Source organism: Pan paniscus, chromosome 6 (genome assembly GCF_029289425.2).
Source record: "Pan paniscus chromosome 6, NHGRI_mPanPan1-v2.0_pri, whole genome shotgun sequence".
Classification (NCBI taxonomy): Eukaryota; Metazoa; Chordata; class Mammalia; order Primates; family Hominidae; genus Pan; species Pan paniscus.
In genome coordinates, this window is record NC_073255.2 from 193,842,189 (window position 1) to 193,863,296 (window position 21,108).

The 21,108-nt window shown below is 55.5% G+C and overlaps 1 protein-coding gene across 2 annotated transcripts in view; it reads left to right on the forward strand.

The window, feature by feature from the left end:
* DNAJB6 (DnaJ heat shock protein family (Hsp40) member B6) overlaps window positions 1-20,015 on the forward strand; it is an 82,898-nt gene extending 62,883 nt beyond the window's left edge. Inside the window, exons 9-10 of one of the 2 annotated variants that reach the window (XM_003816340.4) lie at window positions 12,346-12,552; window positions 18,592-20,015. In XM_003816340.4, the coding sequence (XP_003816388.1) occupies window positions 12,346-12,552; window positions 18,592-18,674 (290 nt within the window). In that variant the 3' untranslated portion in view covers window positions 18,675-20,015. Of the gene's footprint in view, window positions 1-12,345; window positions 18,141-18,591 lie in introns of those variants that run through there. The other variant, XM_008969406.5, reaches the window with a different exon arrangement.
* Window positions 20,016-21,108: the final 1,093 nt, after the last annotated feature.

The following is a 21,108-nucleotide window of genomic DNA, read 5'->3' on the forward strand; positions in this document are numbered from 1 at the left end:
CCGATTTCCTCCCGTGTCCCCATGTGTGCTCCAGTGCCATCATCCCTCTCCCAGCTGGGCCCTGGGCACGTCCCCGTGCCGTCAGCCAGCGCGCTCTTGGAGCAGTTATTTCCAAACCGACCTTCACATCTTCATTCCCTGGAGCCACCTCTTCATAAGTAGCCATGAGGGGTTAATTGTGGCACCTGTTCTCCCTCTCGACCTCTGCCCTTCGTCCTTCTCAATTCAGCTTCTATGTCACGAGCCCATCACGTGGCTGGCAAAAGCAAGTCACTGTCCTGTTTAAAACTGTTCAGGAGCCTGGGCGTGGTGGCCCACGCCTGTAATCCCAGCTACTCGGAAGGCTGAGGCAGAATTACTTGAACCGGGAGGTGGAGTTTGCAGTGAGCTGAGATGGCGCCACTGCACTCCAGTCTGGGCAGCAGAGCGAGACTCTTGTCTCAGAACAAACAAAAACCTGTTCAGCCTTCGTACCTGCTCTGCCCTGTGTTTGAAGCCGGGTTCCTAGCGTTTCCCCAGCAGATGGCGTCTGCCATTCCAGGGCTGTTCGATGTGCCTTTGTATCTGCAGAGTGCAGACAGACAGCACTGCCTTGCCACATTGTTTGGAGTCTGGCCACCCTTGAGCTCCCTAGGAGTGAGGGCAGGGTCTTGCTGGGTGTCCCCAGTGCCTGGCACACATTAAATGTTTGAATGAGCCCATCTTCTGATGGGCCAGGCATGCATTTTTGGTTGTTTGAATAATCTGCAGCGTGTGAGTGGTATTCCTAATTTGTGTAAGTAGCGACTAACCCCCCTCTCTCCCCAAAAAAAGTCAAAGAAAGGAGCAGTCTCCCCAGGGGCCTCGTGGATTGTGCGTATTTGGGAAAAGTGTGTTTTTATCTGCAGGAGTTTGTTTTCATCTGTGTGTTATCAGCCAGGCTCCTGCACTCTATTCAGACTCCATTTGGGGAAGAAACTGGAGCCTCTGATAAGATGGCCATGCCCGCGCGGCAGCTGCGGAACATTCCTCTAATAGCTTCTCGATGATTTCAGTGTTTTTGGCTTGGTGGGGGGGATGCTGGCAGATCTTGTTTCTGTTTTTAAATTTTATTTAACTGTGGTTACAAAACAGGATGTTTTCTGGTATATTTAGTTCCCCCAATAAAAAGAAACTTGATCTGTTGTAACCAGCCTACACTTTAGTAATTTATAAGGTTTAATATTTAATTCACACACAGGAAGAAGCAGAAATTATACCCAAACAGTAAATTAACTATGGGCTGTAGAATTAGAAGTGACTTGTTTTTTCTACAACTAATGTGTATTGCCTGTTCCGTACAAATTGCTAAACTAAAATTGTTTAAACAATTAGTGGTAAATTTCCAAAGAAGAGTAATTAATGGTATTACATGGAAAGTTTTAAAAGGCTATATAGAAAGATTTTAGAAAATGGTTGGCTTTCAGAAAGTGGTGTTGGCTCTCAGAGGGTGAGGCTGAACGGCAGTGAATGCCCTTTTTTGGTTTTAATTTGGGGAATTTTAGGTTAATTTGTGAGGAGCTCAGTTGTTTTCTTAAGGATGTTTGTAGAAGTTCCGCTGACAAGTTTGTTGGGGAGCTCTTCGTGTGAGATCTTGCACGAGTCAGGCTGCTTGACTGGAAGGTTCTCAGCAGCTTTTGCAGGTCGGGTCCCTGTGGCCCCCCGCCGTCCCCTGCCTTGTCTGGTGATGCTCATGCCTAGAAGGGAGGTCTTTCCCCTCCTGATGAGTAGGTGCCAGGAAAGTGGCCCTGCCCCTGCTTGATGCTAAAGAACAGCCCTGACCGCATGAGGACATTTTGGCCAGTGGTGGTCCACGTAGACCGCAGGGGTTGCGTAAGGTTAGGACGGCATTTTCACTGCGTGTGATCCAGGTTTGTATCCTTGCTGTTGACCTACAGCTGCTTGCAGCGCTCAGTGCTGGGATGGCGGCACAGGTTTGCGGCCTAGCAGCAGTGGGCCGGGCCCTGCAGCCTGGGTGTGGAGTGGGCCGTGCCCTCTAGGCCTGAGTGCGGTGACATCACCTAACATACCCCTGTTGCTAAGCTGCATGTGACTATATATCTATATCTCTCTCTCTCTATCTGTATTTTTTTTTTGGAGATGGAGTCTCGCTCTGTTGCCCAAGCTGTAGAGCAATGGCACAGTCCGCCTCCTGGGTTCAAGCGATTCTCCTGCCTTAGCCTCTGGAGTAGCTGGGATTACAGGTGCACGCCACCACCCCTGGCTAATTTTTGTATTTTTAGTAGAGATGGGGTTTCACCACGTTGGCCAGGCTGATCTCAAAATCCTGACCTCAGGTGATCTGCCTGCCTCAGCCTCCCAAAGTGCTTGGATGACAGACGTGAGCTGCCGCACCCAGCCTGTATTTTGTCAGGAGAATATCAGCATGAGTTAAGTTTATGATGCAGGTGTTCAAAGTTTTTGTTTAGTTGGGGAAAGTGCAGTATTTTGTACCACCCAGTAAAGCCTTTGTAAAGCCAAAACATGAAGTAGATATTGATCACTAATAAGGTTTAATACAGTTGGTTTTGCCTTTTTTTGGTTTCTTTGTGAGCTGCAGTAACGGGAAAGCAAGTTCTAGGGAAGTGTGAGCATGAGGTGCTGGGATGCCTGGGTCCCCGCGCCTTTGTGTATGTGCTCGTGTCTAGGGAGGTCTGAACATGGGGGATGCCTGGGTCCCCGCGCCTTTGTGTACGTGCTCGTGTGTAGGGAGGTCTGAGCATGGGGGATGCCTGGGTCCCCACACCTTCATGTACGCACTTGTACGTAGGGAGGTCTGAGCATGGGGGATGCCCGGGTCCCCGCGCCTTCGTGTACGCACTTGTACGTAGGGAGGTCTGAGCATGGGGGATGCCTGGGTCCCCGCGCCTTCATGGACACGCTCGTGTGTGCTGTGCCGTGATGCTTGCTCTGCAGCAGGCCTGCTGGTGGAGAGCTTTCGCTGGCACCGAGCTCTTCTCCTTGGTGTGGCCGTCGGCTCCATCCTGGTCATCCTTCCCTGTTAGGTGTTACTCTAAAGCTGGGTCCTAAACCTGGCAGGAGCTTCTAATGAGAAGGGGCACTTGATCCTCGGGTGGGCTGTGTTTAAGTTCTTGGCTCTGGAATTACCTTTGTCTTGCGGCCTCCGCCGCTGGTGGTCTATGTCTCATCACCAGGCTCACCGCCGGGGCTCTTGCATCCACCTGGCACGTGTCAGCTGTGGGTCTGGGATGAAGCCTGGGTGGAAGTCGAGGGTGTTGATGAGGCACACAGGTCATGAGGCAGGGCAGGAACTGTGGGTGGGCGAGACGTGAGTGGGTCATGGAAGGATCTTTCTGGAAGTGAGTTGGTCACTGAATCCTGCAGAGGGGCCTGGCACAAAGGTGTGGAAGGCAGGTGGTGCTGAGCCCCCACCCTGGCCAGCCCTTGGCTTGTTTCTGTGTGTGGCTGTGACCCCGGACTCTGGATTTCTAGGAAGTTGAAAAGGTTTGATGACCTCTTTCTGTCTTAAAGGGGGAGGTGAGGTAAAACCACTCCTGAGAGGGACTTACCCGCTGTGGTCCCCGCTTTGCCGAAGCCCTGGGTCTTGATGGTGCCGGCAGCTGTCAGCCTCCTCGCCTCTGATTTCTCTGGCCCACCACGAGCCCCTCACCTCCTGTAGGGCTTACTGTGACCTGGGCTCCTCCTCGGTATCAAAGGATTGCTGGCAGTCAGAGCTCTTCAGTCGTGTACATGATTTATATAATGTATATTTCTTTTTTCTTTTTTCTTGAGAAGGAGTCTCACTCTGTTACCCAGCCTGGAATGCGATGGCGCCATCTTGGTTCAGCGCTACCTTCGCCTCCTGGGTTCAAGCAACTCTGCCTCAGCCTCCCGAGTAGCTGGGATTACAGGCACGTGCCACCACACCCTGCTAATTTTGTATTTTTAGTAGAGACGGGGTTTCTCCATGTTAGGCTGGTCTTGAACTCCTGACCTCAGGTGATCTGCCTGCCTCGGCCTCCCAAAGTGCTGGCATTACAGGCATGAGCCACCGTGCTTGACCAACCTAATTTATACTTCTTAAGGAATGGAAAGAGCACAGAGACCTGTTCATATGGTGGATGTAGCAGTTTTTAAAAGCGAATGTAGATTTGAAGTCATGACATCTGTGTGTGAGTTTTTGGGGACATGGTTCAGCTTGTAACAGGGGAAGTAAATCAGGTGTAAAAATATGTCAAGGTGGGTGGAACTAAGGGGAGAGAGCTGTGACGTGAAGCATTACGCAATAAAGAGGTTCCCGCCTATTAGATAGAAACAGAGGTGGGAACAGGACCGAGGCGGTGTGAGTGTGCCCTGACCTCGGCAGCAGCGGCCCTCCTGCCGCCGTCTCCACGCGCCCTCCCCAGACCTGTTCAGTTTCCCAGCAGCGGGCTGGTGCCTGCCTTCTCTCTGTGGCAGAGGCCGGCTCTTCCTGGATGTGGGCCCTCTCAGGATGGTTGCAAGCCTGGAGCCCACAGGCTGCTTATCTTAGCAGAAGGCCTTGAGGGCTCCTTCCCCTGCGGTTGCTGTGACGGAGGGAGCGTGTCTGCTCTCTGTGGCTTCGGTTCTTCAGGCTGCTGTTGTGTTGAGAGTGGCTCTGCCGCACTCCGCATTCATAAAACTGGGTTTCATCCTCGTTGTATTTTCTTATTTTTTATAGAGATGGGGTCTCCCTGTGTTGTCCAGGCTGGTCTCGAACTCCTGGGCCCACGTGATCCTCCCTGCTTGGCCTCCCAGAGTGTGGGGATCCCAGGCGGGGTCCACCCTGGCCTTGTCCTCATTTTAAAGATGAGGGGACTGTGGAAGCACAGGGAAGGCGCCTCTTCTTCCCTGAGCCGCACCCCTTCCACAGGCACCCATGCTGCCCGTGCAGTGGCGGGTGCAGCACAGTCCCACTGCTGAGCGGCTCGGCCTGCAGCGAGGCCCCCTCCCACCTGCCATGCTCTCTTGCTGGCCATGGGGCGGGCGTGGGGTGACGGGGTTGCCTGTGGTGGCCACAGGGCCATGTGTGCTTTGAGTCTGGCGCCGTCATGCTATGCACGGTGTCCATCTCCATTCAGAGACAAGCACCTCCCAGGCTGGCCAGACCACTCCCACCACCTCCACCTCCGTAGGCCTGAGGGAGCCGGGTCCCAGGGGAGGGCTGTGGGAGTGGCAGGAGAAGTAGCGATGTGTCTTGGGGACGTAGGCCCCAGTCATCCCAGGGGCCTACGGTGCATGGGTGGTCCCAATTTAAAACAAATAAGGAATATGAGGCCTGTGGTTTCTTATTTAAAGTAAGCCACTCTTTGGCCCCTGCACTTTTCCAGGGCAGGGTAAACCGGAACGTTGTTAGAATCGGGAGCAGTCATCACCGTGGGCCACGGAGAAAGTCCACGGACCCCCACTTTCTCCATCAGCCTTCTGGTCTGCCTTCGTACTGTGAACCAGGAGTATCTGAGACCCTCTCAGTCAGTGTAGAAAGTTTATTTTGCCGAGGTTGAGGACACGCCCGTGACACAGCCTCAGGAAGCCCTGACGACAGGTGCCCGAGGTGGTCGGGGCACGGCTTGGTTTTATGCATCTCAGGGAGACATGAGGCGTCCCTACACGCAAGATGTACGTTCCGGAAAGGTGGGACAGCTGGACGTGGGGTTGGGGGCTTCCGGGTCATAGGTGGATAAGACGAATCATTGCATTCTATGAGTCTCTGATCAGCCTTTCACTGAATACACAATCCACATATGAGAGGGGGTAGGGGAAGGGCCACGTGTGCCTTAGTCTGGCTCAGTGAGACAACAGGGCAGAGGAAGCAGTCAGATATGCGTTTGTCTCGGGGGAGCAGAGGGATGACTTTGAGTTCTGTCCTTTGTCTGCACCTGTGAAGATAAGCTGTCCACTGACATTGCCAGGGTGAAATCCCACACAACTGCTCTAGGGTAAAGATCTTGAGCCCCACAGGGAATTTCCTTGTGCACAAATTGTGAGGGAGGTGTGTGGCTTTTGGTTTGTTTGTTTTTTTGAGACATTGTCTCATTCCTGCTGCCCAAGCTGGAGTCCAGTGGTGCAGTCTCAGCTCGCAGCAACCTTTGCCTCCTGAGCTCACGTAAAGCGATCCTCCCAGCTCAGCCTCCTGAGTAGCTGGGACTACAGGCGTGCACCCCTGTGCCCTGCTGTAGCCACCTTCTTTAGGAATAAAATGGGAGGCAGGTGTGCCCGATGCAGTTCCCAGCTTGCTTTCTCCCTTTAGCTGAGTGATTTTGGGGTCCTGAGATTCATTGTCATTTCACAATACCTTGTTTCCCAAATTAGCAACCAAGGAGAGCGGTTATACTTGCCCTGGGGCTTTAGGGGGAAGCGCAGCCCACCCTGTGTGGACTCGCAGCGGAAGCAGAGGCTGCTCCAGAGACTGCGGTGCCTTCCTGTCCACCCTGACCCAGGAGCCTCAGTGTTGAGTGAGGGGCACTGGCTGTTTCTTGAGGGTGGGAAGGAACACCTTTTCAGCCTACTGTGCAGGGTTTTTTTTTTAAGGCAGGATTTCTGTTACCCAGGCAGGAGTGCAGTGGTGCGATCACAGCTCACTGCAGCCTCCAACTCCTAGGCTCAAGCCATCCTCCCAGCTCAGCCCCCAGAGTAGCTTAGACTACAGGCATGCACCACTACACCTGGCTAATTTTTTCTTTTTTTGTAGAGATGGGGTCTCACTATGTTGCCCAGGCTGGTCTCAAACTCTTGGGCCCAAGTGATCTTTAGCCTCCACTTCAGCCTCCCAAAGTGCTGGGATGACAGGTGTGAGCTGCCACTTCCAGCCCTACTGTGCAGTTTTTTTCTTCTTTTTCTTTTTTTGAGACAAAGTCTTAATCTGTCAGTTAGGCTGGAGTGCAGTGGTGCAATCACAGCTCACTGCAGCCTTGAACCCCCTTGGCTCAAGTAATTCTCCCACCTCAGCCTCCAGAGTGGCTGGGACTGTAGGCGGGCAACAGCGCACTGGGCTAATTTTTGTCTTTTTTTTTTTTTTTTTTTTTTTTGATAGAGATGGGGTCTGTCTTTTTTCTTTCTTTTTTTTTTTTTTTTGGTAAGGAGTCTCACTCTGTTGCCCAGCCTGGAGTGCAGTGGTGCAATCTTGGCTTACTGCAACCTCTGCCTCCCAGGCTCAGGTGATTCTTGTGCTTGAGCCTCCCGAGTAACTGGGACTACAGGCACATGCCACCACACCCGACTAATTTTTGTATTTTTAGTAGAGACGGGGTCATGTTGCCCAGGCTGGTCTCAAACTCCTGATCTCAAGTGATCCGCCCGCCTCAGCCTCTCAAAGTGCTGGGATTATAGGCGTGAGCCACCGTGCCTGGCCCAGATGGGGTCTTTCTGTGTTACCCAAGCTGATCTCAAAGCTAAGCTGGTCTCAAACTCCTGGGCTTAAGTGATCCTCCTGCCTCAGCCTCCCAAAGTGCTGGGATGACAGGTGTGAGCCACTGTGCCAGCCTGTGCAGTGTTTTTAAAAGGATTGGTGTAACAGTAACTTGTGTGAACACATTGAGGTGGTCTGGGCCCTTCCCCGCATGAAAGGACTGATGGAATCCTCAGAACTGCAGGCATGTTGAGCGCCAGAAGCAGGGTCCTTGGGTCACTGACAGGCCGGCCTTGTGAACACGTGCTGCAGAACTCTGCCTCCAGGTCCTCCCGCATGTGGGGCGCGGCGATGGCAGAGATAAGAAGGCGATGTGGCAGGGAAATTCTGAATCATACAAGGACGTGTTGTGCAATAGCTGTGTGAGCTCTAGCAGGATGTTCGAGAGAATGTCCTGGGGGCTCTTTGCCGTGGGAGAGGGTGTTGCTGTGGGAAGCATGCTGAGTTGTGTGTTCCTCGGCCCTCTGCGTGGCGCCTGCTTCCAGGCTGTGCGTGAGGCTGGCTTGTTCCGTCCTGGGATGCTGGCAGGAGTGTGGGTGTGTGCATTCCCATATCTTGTGAGGCACGTTCTCAGCATCAGCAGCCCCAGCTCCTTCCTCCTCGTGGTAACTGGGAGGCGAATGGGCCAGGGTGCTGGGTTTCCAAGAACACCTGCCTTGCTCTCTGTGGGGATCCACAGAGAGTTCACGCAGTGGCCCTGTCAGCCCTGAACACGGAGAGCCACTGCCTGTGAGGCCCTGGGGGCATGTCTGGAGAGCCTGTCATGGCGTGGAGCTCACCGTACAGTCTCCTGGGACCTTGACAGACCGCACCAGGCCACATCCTGTGCCAATTAAACCCAAACCTCAGGGCTGATCCCGTTGTGGCCAGGAGGGAGAATGGATAATGCTGGGCCTGGGAGGGACCGGGAGGCCGAGTCCGAGGCGAGGGCCACGGGGTGGTGCTTGTTCCGGTTCTCCTGCAGCCGGTCTGTCCGTCCTGCCTGCTGTGACTGTTCTCCAGCCACTTTCTCTTTTTCATTTTTCTTGCTGGAAAGCTGTAGAAGGCAGTGGGGTGGGAACGCTCCATCCACAGTGCAGGTTAGAACCTTGGAGGTGATGGCTTCGCCTGGCAGTGAGGTGAACAGAGCCTCCAGCAGTGCCGGGCGTGTAGCCAGGGCAGCTGCAGCAGGAGGACGCCCAGAGCCTTGGCTCTGAACAGATAGAACCATCGAGGCCGAATCGGGCAGTCCTCCTGTTCAGACCAACTGTGTGTCCCTTTTGTGAGACAGCTGGTGACCCCTGCTGGCACATCTGCGTCCCAGCCGTGAGGCGGCCGCTCCCTGTCCATGCCGGCAGTGCACCGTGCCCACGGGAAGCTCGGTGTGGGGGTTTGGAGCAGCAGCACGCTGCGTGACTCCCCAGGTGATGCCAGGGAGATCTGGATAAGGAGGTCCACATCTCCACCTTCATCTTCTTTCCTCAAGTCACTTTTCCTGGCACCTCACTAACCATGAGGTGTCACAGGAACCTTGGGGAGACCCTTGTGTGCTTGGCCTGGGGACACAGGACTGTGTCGGACTGCTGGGGCCAGAAGGGTTTTTCTAGAGACCAGACCTAAGCAGCTGCTGTCCACCTGCCATGTGTGCCAGCCCCAGCCTTCCTCCCAAGTGAGTGGGGGAGGGAGGCTTCTGGGTGTTGCCGGGACCTGGCCGGGGGCGGAGTGGCTGAGCTGTGCAGGAGAGGATGGGGCGCAGGCATCCACAGGAGCCAGGCTGCCCTGTGGATGTGGCCATGGAGCCTGCACCTTTCTCCCCCAGTCACTCCAGGGCTGCTCTGAGCCCGCAGCTGGCCAGCTCAGCGGCCCGGGGTTGGAAGGAACGCAGCGTCCATGCCTGCCTGGCGGTCTCAGCCTCTGAGGAGACGACGCAGGGAGCTTTGGATGCTGCAGGTATCTTCAATATTCATTTTCAAAATATCAGTCTTAAGTCTCAGCGGGGCCTTTTTCTAAACAGATGGTAAATGCAAAACCTCCCCCAGAGCAGCTCTGAAGGCAGCGCGTTTCTCTTCCTCCGTGGTGGGAGGAAGCTGGGCTTTGAGGGCGGGAAGCCCTGGTCGAGGCTAGACCCGAAGCCTGGCCCTCCCCAGGCGATGGCAGCCCCGGCTGACCCACAGCGCTCTGAAGACAGGTCCTCAGACACCCACCCAGGGGCGTGTTTTCACCTGTGGAGCAGGGGTGCGGGGGACAGCTGGGAGGTGGGGGGGTCCCATCCGCAGCTGAGCTGGAAGTGCAGAATTTCAACTGGCAGCGAGACTGGGCTTCCCAGAGCCAGGATGAGCCAGGATGTGTGGGGTTACCCTGCCCCCATTTTCCCTCCGCGTGGAGTGGGGCGAGTGAGCGGCTCACGCTTGGCTCTGAAGCTCCCCGGGCACCGGGGGCTGTGACTGGGCCAGGCAGGGGCGGCTCTTCTGGCGGCAGTCACAGAGCTCACGCTGCATCGCTGTGCCCCGGGGAAGACTTCACAGCTATGGATATTTAGGGTCCAGTTCAGTGTGTCACACACCAGAAACTTTAAATTTTTTTCTTAAATGTTCTACTTTAGTTGGCAAAGTATAATTCTTAAAAGTCATGGCGGAGTATTGGGTGCGATCCTCCTGGAGGCAGGAACGGGCTTAGCACCGGCAGGTTCTGGTTGGCCCTTTGCTGCTGTGTGCGTGGGTCCCTTCGTCTCTCCTCTCTCCCTCCAAGGTGGGATGTGGTACCCTGGGAGCACCTGTGCTGAGTCTCTCCTTGGTGTCCAAGGGGCTGGGACGGCCCAGGGTGCACAGGTGTCCCCGGGCAGCCTGCAGATGCTTCTCGGCGACACGGCCCCTTTGAGTTCGAAGGTCAGATCTGGAAGCCATGTTGCCACACAACAGCGAGTTCGCAGCACTGTCGCCATGTGTCCTGCTCTCTTGCCAGGGTCCAGGCAGCTGGGAAACAGCTTGGTTTGCTGAGAAGCCATGTCCTGGGTGTCCCTGTCCCAGAGCCCTCCTCGCTCCCAGCCTGCAACTGGGGCCTGGTCGGGGGCCCTGGCATGTTCCCTCCTGCTGCAGGCGTGCTCAGGAAGTGCTGTGTGTGCATGGCGCCCGCGGGCACGGCCTGTGTGCTGGGTGCTGTTTTACTTCACTCACGTCATAGAATCGCAGACAGCAGCCCTGCCACCTGTTTGTTCTGTAGGTGAGCACGTGGAGTTCCCAAGGGGAGAACTGGCCCCGGGCTAGGTGACCCCTCTCAGCTCAGCAGTTCCGTGTGATGCTGAGAGATGTGCGTGCATTCTCCTGGTGCAGCCATCTCAGCAGGGGTCCTGGGGTCCCCTGGCAGGACGCGTGGGCCGGGTGTTGACAATGGGGTGTCATAGGTCAAGCCTCACAGCCTGCGTTTACGGTGCTTGGTTAAATGGTCCCCAAAATCACGTTTCTGTGTTCAAAGTGTGGGGAAATAGGATTGGGGTAGAAGGTGACATCTGAGGCCTGCGCCTCCTCTTGGGTTTGCTGAATTCCAGAAACGATGGAGCCCTGTGGGCGCCGTGCTGTGGCTTTAGGATTTTGTGAGGCCTGCCCTCCCCTCTGGGGACACACAGGCTCCAGGCTGCGAGTTGCCCAGGTCTTGGTCTTCCTTGGAGATGAATTTCTGCACTTGTGTGGGGGTCTTCCTTAGGCGAGCATCACCATCGTGGTCTCCAAGGACCAGAGCCTGGCCTGAGGGGACAGCCTGAGAGCAGGTTCCTTCCTGACCTCGGAGCCGGTTCTCTCTGTTGTGGTTGAGCCACATTTGAGCTCCTGGGGGCAGGCCCTGGGCCTGGCACTCAGCACTGGAAGTGGTGTATAGGCCAGTTTAATTGGAGAAGCTCCTGAATGTCCGTCGATCTGTCAGTCCGTTGGGTTTCAGACGCATTTCAATGGCTGAGTGCTCCTCAGTGCTTGCGGGGAAGCGAGGAGGACGGGGCCGCCCCTGGCGTAAACTCTCTGCTGTGCCACGGGAGGGGTCTGCCTTGCTTTACATCTGCGCAGGGCTCGGGGCCTGAAGTGCTGGGTGCGACAGTCGTTTTAGGCACATTTTAGAGTTTGCAGAGGGACGAGGAATCCCACCACCTGCGGCCTCGCACACTTGCTCCTGGAGCTCTGACGCAGCTGCCTCCCTCACATCCACGCAGCGATCGCCACTCAAACTTTGAGAATCACAGTGGAGATCATTCTGTGAATATTGTTTTCTTGTTTTTATTCCTCGTATCCATCCGTGTTCAAAACATTTTTTCCATATTTCTTTTTTTTAATGCATGGCCTTCCAATGACTTTTTCTGTATTTCAAAAGATTAATAAAAGCACAACTTTTCAGAGCGTTGAGAAGCCGGCCCGTCTTGGGTGTGTGTGTTGTGCGGGGCCAGAGCTGGAGCTGCACTGGAGTGGCCGGGATGGCCCTGCCTTGGGCGGGGCTGTGGCTCCCGTGGGCGCCACCGCTGCTGCCACAGATTTATTCCAGCACGAGGCGGAGAGGGGATGTCTTCCGTGTATGGACTCAGGAGGAAATCGCCAACTGGACCCAGAACCTTTCTTCCCCAGGGTGGCTCAGCTGGCTGGTTTTGACAGCGAACTTGTCAGCCCTGACCGTGATTTCAGTGGGGCACACTCACTCTTGGAAGAGGCGTGTTGACTGTGCCAAAGCTGGTGGGGCGGGGAGCCGCTTCTTCCAGGAGAGAGAGAGGGGTGATTTTCAGATGACTCACTTTTTTCCCACTCTTGGAGGATTAAGTTCTGGCTCCAGTGGTGCCACTGAAGAAAGGAGGTAACCTCTTTCTCCTGCCCAGAGATGACGCGTCTGGATTCAGGGAGATCGTGCGGCCAGCTTCCCTCCCTCTGCTCTGGATGGGGGCCGGCCGCCGCCGCTCACTCACGGCTCTCTCTCTCCCGCTGTGCCTGCAGGTGTGGCCGACGACGATGCCCTCGCTGAGGAGCGCATGCGGAGAGGCCAGAACGCCCTGCCAGCCCAGCCTGCCAGCCTCCGCCCGCCGAAGCCGCCCCGGCCTGCCTCGCTGCTGAGACACGCGCCTCACTGTGTCTATGAGGAGGAGGGCGAGCAGGACCGACCTCGGGCACCCGGGCCCTGGGACCCCCTCGCGTCCGCAGCAGGTGTGCAAAGGGAGGCAGCCGTGGAGCAGGCGCAGAGTGAGACTTCTCTGGGTGCCAGAGGACAGCGAGGACACAAACCGCGCCTGTGCTGCTGTGTTCTGACCTGAGCGGGCGTGGGCGGTCGGGCGGGGCGGGAGGAGGTAGCTTCGCTCTGCTCCTCTCCGGCTCGCCGCGCCCCACGCCACGGTGGCTCCGGGCCCCCCACCGTTAAAACGGGGTCCGCGTGTCCTGTACACAGTGTGTTGCTCCGCAAAGGATGACAGAGCTGCCACGGCAGTGCGAGGTGCTGCTTTGACCGTAGACGTGCCTTTTCGTAGCTTTCAGCGTAGAGCTTGAGGCCTGTGGCTTAGGCCGGGTGGTCTCGTGCTGGTGGGGTCTGCATTTGCCCCTGCCCCTCCGTCAGCTTCACCTTCTCGTGCCTTCTTCTGCGCTGGGTGCAGAACAAAAGATCCCCTCAAGTCAAGCCTCCTTGTGAAGCGTAGTCTGCCCGCCCACCCCCCGTGGGGTTCTTGGCCGCCCTGCCCTCCTCCCACCTGTTAGGGAGCCGGATAGTCTCTGAAGTGAGTGCCCCGGAGAAGTTCTGGGTCACCCTGAGGACGTGCTGTGCGTGTAGGCTTGGCCCTGACTGCGTCCTAAAGCCCAGGGTCCATGTAGTGTGAATCGTGCGTCAGTTGGAAGTATTTGTGCCTCTTTTGGTTCTTATCACCGCACGCAGTGAGGTGACCCCAGCCGCTCATGTCGTGCAGGAAGACATGGATGGTTGATCCCTGGGTTTGGGGGACCGAAGCGGATGTCGTGAGGTTACTTCTGTGGACTTGGGCCGAACAGCACTGTCTAAGCAGGACATGAAAAGAAGGGGGAAGCGTCTCTCCTTTTCCCTTCATGGAACTTTCTATTGAAAAATTAGCCCCTTCCAGTCCTTCTCGGATGAAGCACAGTTGCCGGTTACGCTTCCGAGGAGAACGGAAGGTGCACCCCCAGCCGTGAGAGCCTCAGGATGTGCCGCCTGTGGGTGGGCACGGCAGCCCCTCCAGCCGGCCGCCCACCTGCCGTGCTGCGCTCACCTTTGCTGTGTGAGTCTGTGCTGTGTCACTGAGTGACAGACAGAGGCAGTTGCAGGCTGCATGCACCCAGAAAGAACTCCCCCTGCACTAAGCGGGCATGGGGGAGGCTCCCCAGGGTCCCTGCACTGAGTAGGGTGGGGGAGGCTCCCCACGGTTCCCTGCACTGAGCGGGGTGGGGGAGGCTCCCCAGGATCCCTGCACTGAGCGGGGTGGGGGAGACTCCCCACGGTTCCCTGCACTGAGCGGGCGTGGGGAAGGTTCCCAGGATCCCTGCACTGAGCGGGGTGGGGGAGATTCCCCACGGTTCCCTGCACTGAGCGGGCGTGGGGAAGGTTCCCAGGATTCCTGCACTGAGCGGGGTGGGGGAGACTCCCCACGGTTCCCTGCACTGAGCGGGCGTATGGGAGGCTCCCCAGGATCCCTGCATTGAGCGGGCGTTGGGGAGGCTCCCCAGGATCCCTGCACTGAGCGGGCGTTGGGGAGGCTCCCCAGGGTCTGTTGTGCGCTCCTGGTACTGGAGGGTCTGATGGCCGTAGGGAGGGTGCACTGTTTGTCGATGGGTCTTTGCAAGGTGCAGGATAGAGCAGGGTTGTAGCTGTAGTGTCCCTGAACCACTGGGGTTAGGAGGCCACCGGAAGCCTGGCCTGCTAGGGGCCTTGTGATTTCGCAGGCCCCGAGAACGTGGTGTGCAGGTGCGGGCCGCCTGGGGGAGCCATGTTTAAACTGCGGTGAGGCTCCTGGAACAGCACCCACCGCAGGCCCGAGGCCACACCTGTATGTCAGAACTGGGCCGGTCTTCTCCTCCCAGGCCTTCAGCGCCTGTGGCTATGGCTGTGGGCGGGACTGATACGGGCAGGCAGGCGCTGTTCTCCCCACGTATTCTCGGCTTCCCTGCCATACACCGTTTCTGAGTGGGGAGAACTGGTTGACTGCTGAATCCCAACACAAATCCTTAGAGCAAAGAGGCCGGTGATGGCTTTTGTTTCTGCCCGGATCCTCTTTGTGGATCTTCCGTCTTGCGGCTTTTCCTCTCATTTGTTTCCTTTTTTTAATCGCTTCATGAGATCTTGAAGATACCAAAGTAACCATCAAAGATTTAAAGACGTGATGTTTATACAAATATATAACGAACACGTCAGAGACTTTTACTTAAGTTCTTACTGAGAGATGACAAAGCTGACTCAAAGGATGAGTCAAGAAACCGCTGCAGAGTTGGAGACAGAACTGGGGTGAAATTGCAAAGCAGGGCGGTTTTGGTCTCTGCAGAGGCCATTTGCGACTCACTCACCAACTCCGGTGTCAGGGTGCTGGTGGGTGACAGGGAAGAGGTTGAGCAAGCCTCCGCCCCTGCAGGCTCGCTCATTATACAATGAGCACCTGCACCACCAAATCCGAACAACTGTACATGCTTACAGAGAAGGGCACGTGCTAGTGTGGGAGTGACAAAGTCACACGGGTGCAGACCCCTTAGCTCCAGCCTGCTGGGTGTTCTGACGAGTGGACTTTGTAGCGATAACACAGGCTCCTGAGTCAGGATACTGGTTTGCTGCATTTCTGCGTCACTGAAGGTCTCGCTTTCCCCGAAGCCCCTTGTCACAGAAAACCCATGACTCTTGGCCAGGCCTCTGGGTGCCTGGAAGATCCCACTATCATCTTTTTGTGGGATTTGCATGTCCTGGGCAAGGTTCCTGTAAAAGGAATACAGTGAGGAGACCGGCCACCTGGCAGTATTGATGGCCCCCACTTTGGCCACCAGCCGTCTGACCCGTCCCTGAATCGAGCAGCTTCTGACGGAGCTCCCAGGAGTGAGCGAGCTTCCACTCACAGGGTCACAGCCAGGTGTGCAGCCCCCAGGCCTGGGCGGTTCTAGGGCATGATTTTTTTTAGGCTGGAAATGAGCTCTCACTTGAGATGCACCCCTCAAAATACTGAACGTACTGCTTCTGTGAGAATTTCCCCTCCTTGTGTCTGGTGTGATTGACAACGGGTGCAGCCAGTGGAAGCAGGAATGTTGGGGAGCACGGGGTGCAGGGGGTGCCCTGTCACAGTCAGCGGAGCGGCGGGTCGGCGGGGAGCGCCTGTCCCTGCTGCGTGGTGTGGGGTTCCCGTGGCTGGCATTTGCCGCTGTGTGGAGTCCTCAAACCCAGCGCTCGCCCTGCCTGCGTTCAGAGGACAGAGGCACCACCGGGAACCCACCGGATCCTCACTCAGGCTTTGGAAAGGCCGAGGGATGTTTTGTGTTTGTGAATTCCACACATACTGTAGGAGTATCAAGAACACGTAACTGTTAAAAAAGGAAAAGTAAAATTACTGAACAGGAAAGAAAGAATAAAGCAGGTCCTTTGTTTTTTTGGCTGAGGAAAGCAGCCTGCCCTGGAACGCTGTAGAACGTCTCCCTTTTTGCGAAGCACAGCGTGGAGCTCTTGGAACTGAAGATGGGAATCTAACCCTGCCCTCAGCTTTCAACAGCTCGAAGTTTGTCTTTTTAATGAAACTAATTTGTGTATTTATACTTAAGGGTTTTCAACGTTTCCAGAAGTCGTTTTCTATCAGGACAAGTTTTTAAGTAGTCACTGGTGGGAGAGCGTGCCTCTGTGGACTGTGCCCAAGGCTGGCGGTCCCACGAAGTCCCAGAGCCCGCGAGCCGGTGCCCAAGGCCATGTCTGTGATTTGCAGGAGGTTCAGGTGACAGGAAGGCCTGCTCTGTTTTTCTCACTTCAATTTTGGACTTTTTTTTTTTTTTTTGAGACAGTCTCGCTCTGTCGCCCAGGCTGGAGTGCAGTGGCGTGATCTCGGCTCACTGCAACCTCTGCCTCAAGGGTTCCAGCGATTTTCCTGCCTCACCTCCCCAGTGGCCGGAACTACAGGCGCTTGCCACCACGTCTGGCTCATTTTTGTATTTTTAGTAGAGATGTGGTTTCTCCATGTTGGACTGGCTGGTCTCGAACTCCTGACCTCAGGTGATCCCCCCGCTTCAGCCTCCCAAAGTGCTGGGATTACAGGCGTGAGCCACCGCGCCCGGCAATAGTGGAGGCTTGAAGAACACCGGAAAGTGGTTTCCTTGTACCGGACCCGCCCCTCCCCCACCATCCCGGCGGCCCCAGGGCGGGTGAGGGCGACTGCAGTGTGGTCACCTCAGGCTTTCCGTCCCTAACTCATAAAGGCCCAGTGGCAGCAGTTGCTTTAAAGGAGCTCCGTTACTCCCTTTGTTCTGGGGTCTTGGTAAAGTTTGCTTTGCTGAAGCGGAGGAACCGCAGGCGGTGCTGACCCCCCCACCCCGCCCCCATCCCACGGGGTCCCTTGGGTCCTGGGGCACGAGGCTCCTCTGAGGGACACGGCCTCCAAGAGCTGGCTCTGCCCTGGCGGCCCTCCACAGTCAGGGCGGCTCCCCGCATGCTCCTCGGGCCGGGGATCTTGCTTCCTCCCGCTTCCTTTCCTCTGCGTTTTCCGCAGAGCCGCCTCCCTGCTTTGGAAGCAGGTACTCAGCGGCCTCTGCAGCCGCCAGCGGCACACAGGCCTCTCTCTGTTCTTTCTTTCTTTCTTTCCGTAACCGTAGCTTGAGGCACATTTCCTAAATATGCAGCATGGAACGCTTGGCGGTTCACAGAACGCGCATCTCGTGCTGCTCCTGCAGGGCGGTTAGGACGCGCTCCGCCAGCAAGGAAGGTGGCAGCCTCCACTGTGCACTGGTCACAGGCGAGTGTGGTGTGGTGTGGTTGTGGGTGGGGTGTGGACTGGATCTGCAGGCTTGTCCCTCTCTCGTGGAGAGCTGTCGGGGTCCAGGCAGTGCTCAGTGGTGAGAGCCACAGCACATTTGAAAGTCCACATGTGTTTGCCCCACTGTGGTCCAGGACATGTGTGAGCCACACTCAGTGGACTTGCACCTGTGACATGTTGGTCAGCGTGGCGGCCGTCAGCTGGGCGTGGAATGCATCTGATTGGAGCCTGGCACCCGGCCTACCACGATTGTGATTCTCTGGGGCGAGTCCTGAGTGTGGGCAGGGCCTCAGGCCCCCGCGAGGGCTGTGAGCAGGCACCTTCCTGTGAGGCACGATGCCACCGTGTGAAGTTGTGTGGGTCTTTGGAGAGTTCTGGCAGGTTGAGGGCCTGTGTGTGTGGGACCCAGGCCTGCCCTGCCTCCTGCTGGCCATGTTCCCTCTGCCCAGTCATGTTGACAATTGTGGCCAAATTCAACATCGGGCCTGTTTCCTGCACCCACGTTGGCACACACTGAGTTCAAGACAGTTTCTGCAGAAATGAATCCAGAGGTGTTTATTTCTGGCACATTGGATCAGACGTTCAGAGGGTGGGCGTCTTTATCCGTGCACTTCAGCTGGATCAGTCAGTGTCAGCCATTGACTTTAGCAACAGGGAAATGAAAGACTTTCCTCAATAAGAAATGGGACTTTCTCACGCTGGATGGCACAGAGCTGGCACACGTGAGGCCAGTCCACACCAAGGCTTTGCCTGCAGAAAGGCTGCACTGTGGCCAGCGGGGGAAGCGGAGGAGACACCTGTGGACACCCTCCCCACAGGTGGGCACACCTTTGCGCAGTCCCAGTGTGCGTTCTGAAGGAGAGCCCAGGGTGGGGTTCCGGGACTGAGGTGCGGCCATGTCCAGGGTGGGCTTCTAGCTCTGCCGCTGGGCGGAACTGGGGTAGGTCCCAGGGTGGGGTTCCAGGACTGAGGTGCAGCCGTGCCCAGGGTGGGCTTCTAGCTCTGCCGCTGGGCGGAACTCGGGTAGGTGGGAGTCCTCACTTCTCTGCAGGGTGGTGAAGCTCTCTGGGTAGTGTGAGCAGTTCTCAACGTGCACCTTGGAAAGCGCCCGTTTTGAGGTTTAGCTGTGGCCAAGATAGACGACTTCATTTTGTTGCTTTTTGTTCTTAACATGGGGAGATATTTAGAAAACATGTTTGGCTCTTGCTGGGGAAGCAGTGCTGTTCCGTACAGTGTTTTACAAGCCGTGTTTCCTTAGGATTGAAAGAAGGTGGCAAGAGGAAGAAGCAGAAGCAGAGAGAGGAGTCGAAGAAGAAGAAGTCAACCAAAGGCAATCACTAGACCGGACTTGAGGCACGCGGTGCACCCCCAGACGCTGGCGCTCCACCGTGCTCGGCATGCGGTCGTGCACACGCGCTAGGTAGCAGCGTCGGTCAGGACTGTCTCGAGGCCACACTTGCTCGGCAGGATTATGTGATCACGGATCAGTCAGAGCAGGGTCAGGAGACGGGGCTGACGGCATGGGTGGCGGGGATAGACGTTTGGGACTTGGCCGCGACTCTCTGCTTCTCTCCAGCTCTCAATCTGCTGCATTTTCCTCTAGTGCTTCCGGATCCTCTTCATTCTTTTCGGCTACTCAAGCACTCCGCATGCTGCTGGAATATTTCTAGCTTTAGAAGTACAGGAGGGCGCAGATGGCTAACTGAGTAACATTCATGAAATGAGGCTTTCTGTGGCGGCGTAGTGTTTGGAATTAGAAGGTAATTCAGTAGAGTGTAACTTAGAGAATATTGCAAGTGACACATTGAATCCTGCCCGTCAGGGCACCTTTTCCTCAGAGCAATCCGGCCACACGAATAGAAGGCTGTCGTGAATCACATCAGATGTAAAATCATTCCTTCTGTTTACTCTTTTAATTTTCATCCTTTGCAGGTAGTGCAAATTCAACTTCAAATATGGTGTAGGTTTTGCTAGATTCCATATTTTTTTCTTGGATTTTTGCTAATTATTTTTAGCAAAAAATTTTTGCTCAGCGGCACCCTCCCTAGTGTCCATGGGTTAGGGCCGTGCTGGGGAAAACGGGCCGGTATTTACACACGCGCAAAACACCCAGAGACGGCACAAGGAGGTTGAACTCATGTTTCAGTTCGCGAACATTGACTCCTTACGAAAGTCACTTCATTCTAACTAGATGCGCCCACTTCCGGTCATTATTTCGTTTGCATGATGTATTGCTTCTTCACGTTTTGTTTTTATTGAGCACGGAGTAGAATTCCAGGGCTGCCTTGACTTCTTCCCTGCATGCTCCCTCCCAGTGACTTTCCTGCCCTTTCACATGAGGATCTGCCGTTCATGTTGCTTTCTCCTTTGTCCTCTTGGACTTGAGGGCATTGTGAAAAGCTTTGCTGTGATTTAAAAATACCAGCAATTTTAATCTAGCAGTGTTGAAGCTGGGAATTTTTTGGCGCAATCCATGTAGCAGTGACCCAGGCTTGGGAGCCAGAAACAAGTGTGACCTGGGATTTTATTTAACACAACTGTTGCCAAAGAGTTGGCTTTGTTTATTTGGTTTTGGCGGGGAGAGGAGTGGCATTTGATGCTTTCTGTGGACAATGTAACCCTAAGCACATCATGTATTTTAAATGCCACCTACATAAATAAAACATACGCATATTGAATACAGCTCGCCTGCCGTCCTTTGTAAGCGCCAGTAAGTTGCACCGTTAAGACTGACTAAAAATAAAAGCAGTTCTTCAACATTACGATTATGAAGGATAAAATGGTGTTTTGCAGGCAGAAGCCTTGCTTCTGAAATGCGTCACTGTAAGGCGAAAACATGAGTTTAAAGCTAACACCCCCGGCTGGGCAAAGTGGCTCACGCCTGTAATCCCAGCACTGTGGGAGGCCAAGGTGGGCAGATCACCTGAGATCAGGAGTTCAAGACTAGCCTGGCCAACATGGTGAAACCCCATCTCTACTAAAAATACAAAAAATTAGCCGGGTGTGGTGGCACACGCCTACAATCCCAGCTATTCGGGAGGCTGAGGCACGAGAATTTCTTGAACCAGGGAGGTGGAGCTTGCAGTGAGCCAAGATCGCACCACTGCACTCTAGCCAGGAGACAGAACGAGACTCCGTCTCAAAAAAAAAAGGCCGGTCACGGTGGCTCACGCCTGTAATCCTAGCACTTTGGGAGGCCGAGGCGGGTGGATCACGAGGTCAGGAGATCCAGACCATCCTGGCTAACACGGTGAAACCCCGTCTCTACTAAAAAATACAAAAAATTAGCCGGGCGTGGTGGCGGGCGCCTGTAGTCCCAGCTCCTTGGGAGGCTGAGGCAGGAGAATGGCGTGAACCTGGGAGGCGGAGCTTGCAGTGAGTCCAGATTGCGTCACGGCACTCTAGAGAGAGCGAGACTCTATCTCAAAACAACAACAACAACAAAAAAGTAACACCCCAACGCACAGATGAGGTGGAAACTCCCGCAGCCTTCACAGGAGACATTGAGGGTCCCGAGAGGAAAACCTCGTCGACTCACCCTGGCTCTGCTGGCGACCAAGACTGGGCCAGACACGCGCTCAGTGCTGACATCCTGGCGTCCGGCCTTCCTGGTGACAGGGGAAGGCGGTGCAGTAAGTCGCCTTGTGGGCCGGGGTCGGGGGTGTTTTTAAAACAAGATTAGTCCTTCTCAACTGCTCAGATCCCAGAATCTGCTGCTGAGATTGTGGCGAGGGAGGCAGGTGGTTCGACAGGTTTAGAGGTGACTGTTGTGCCC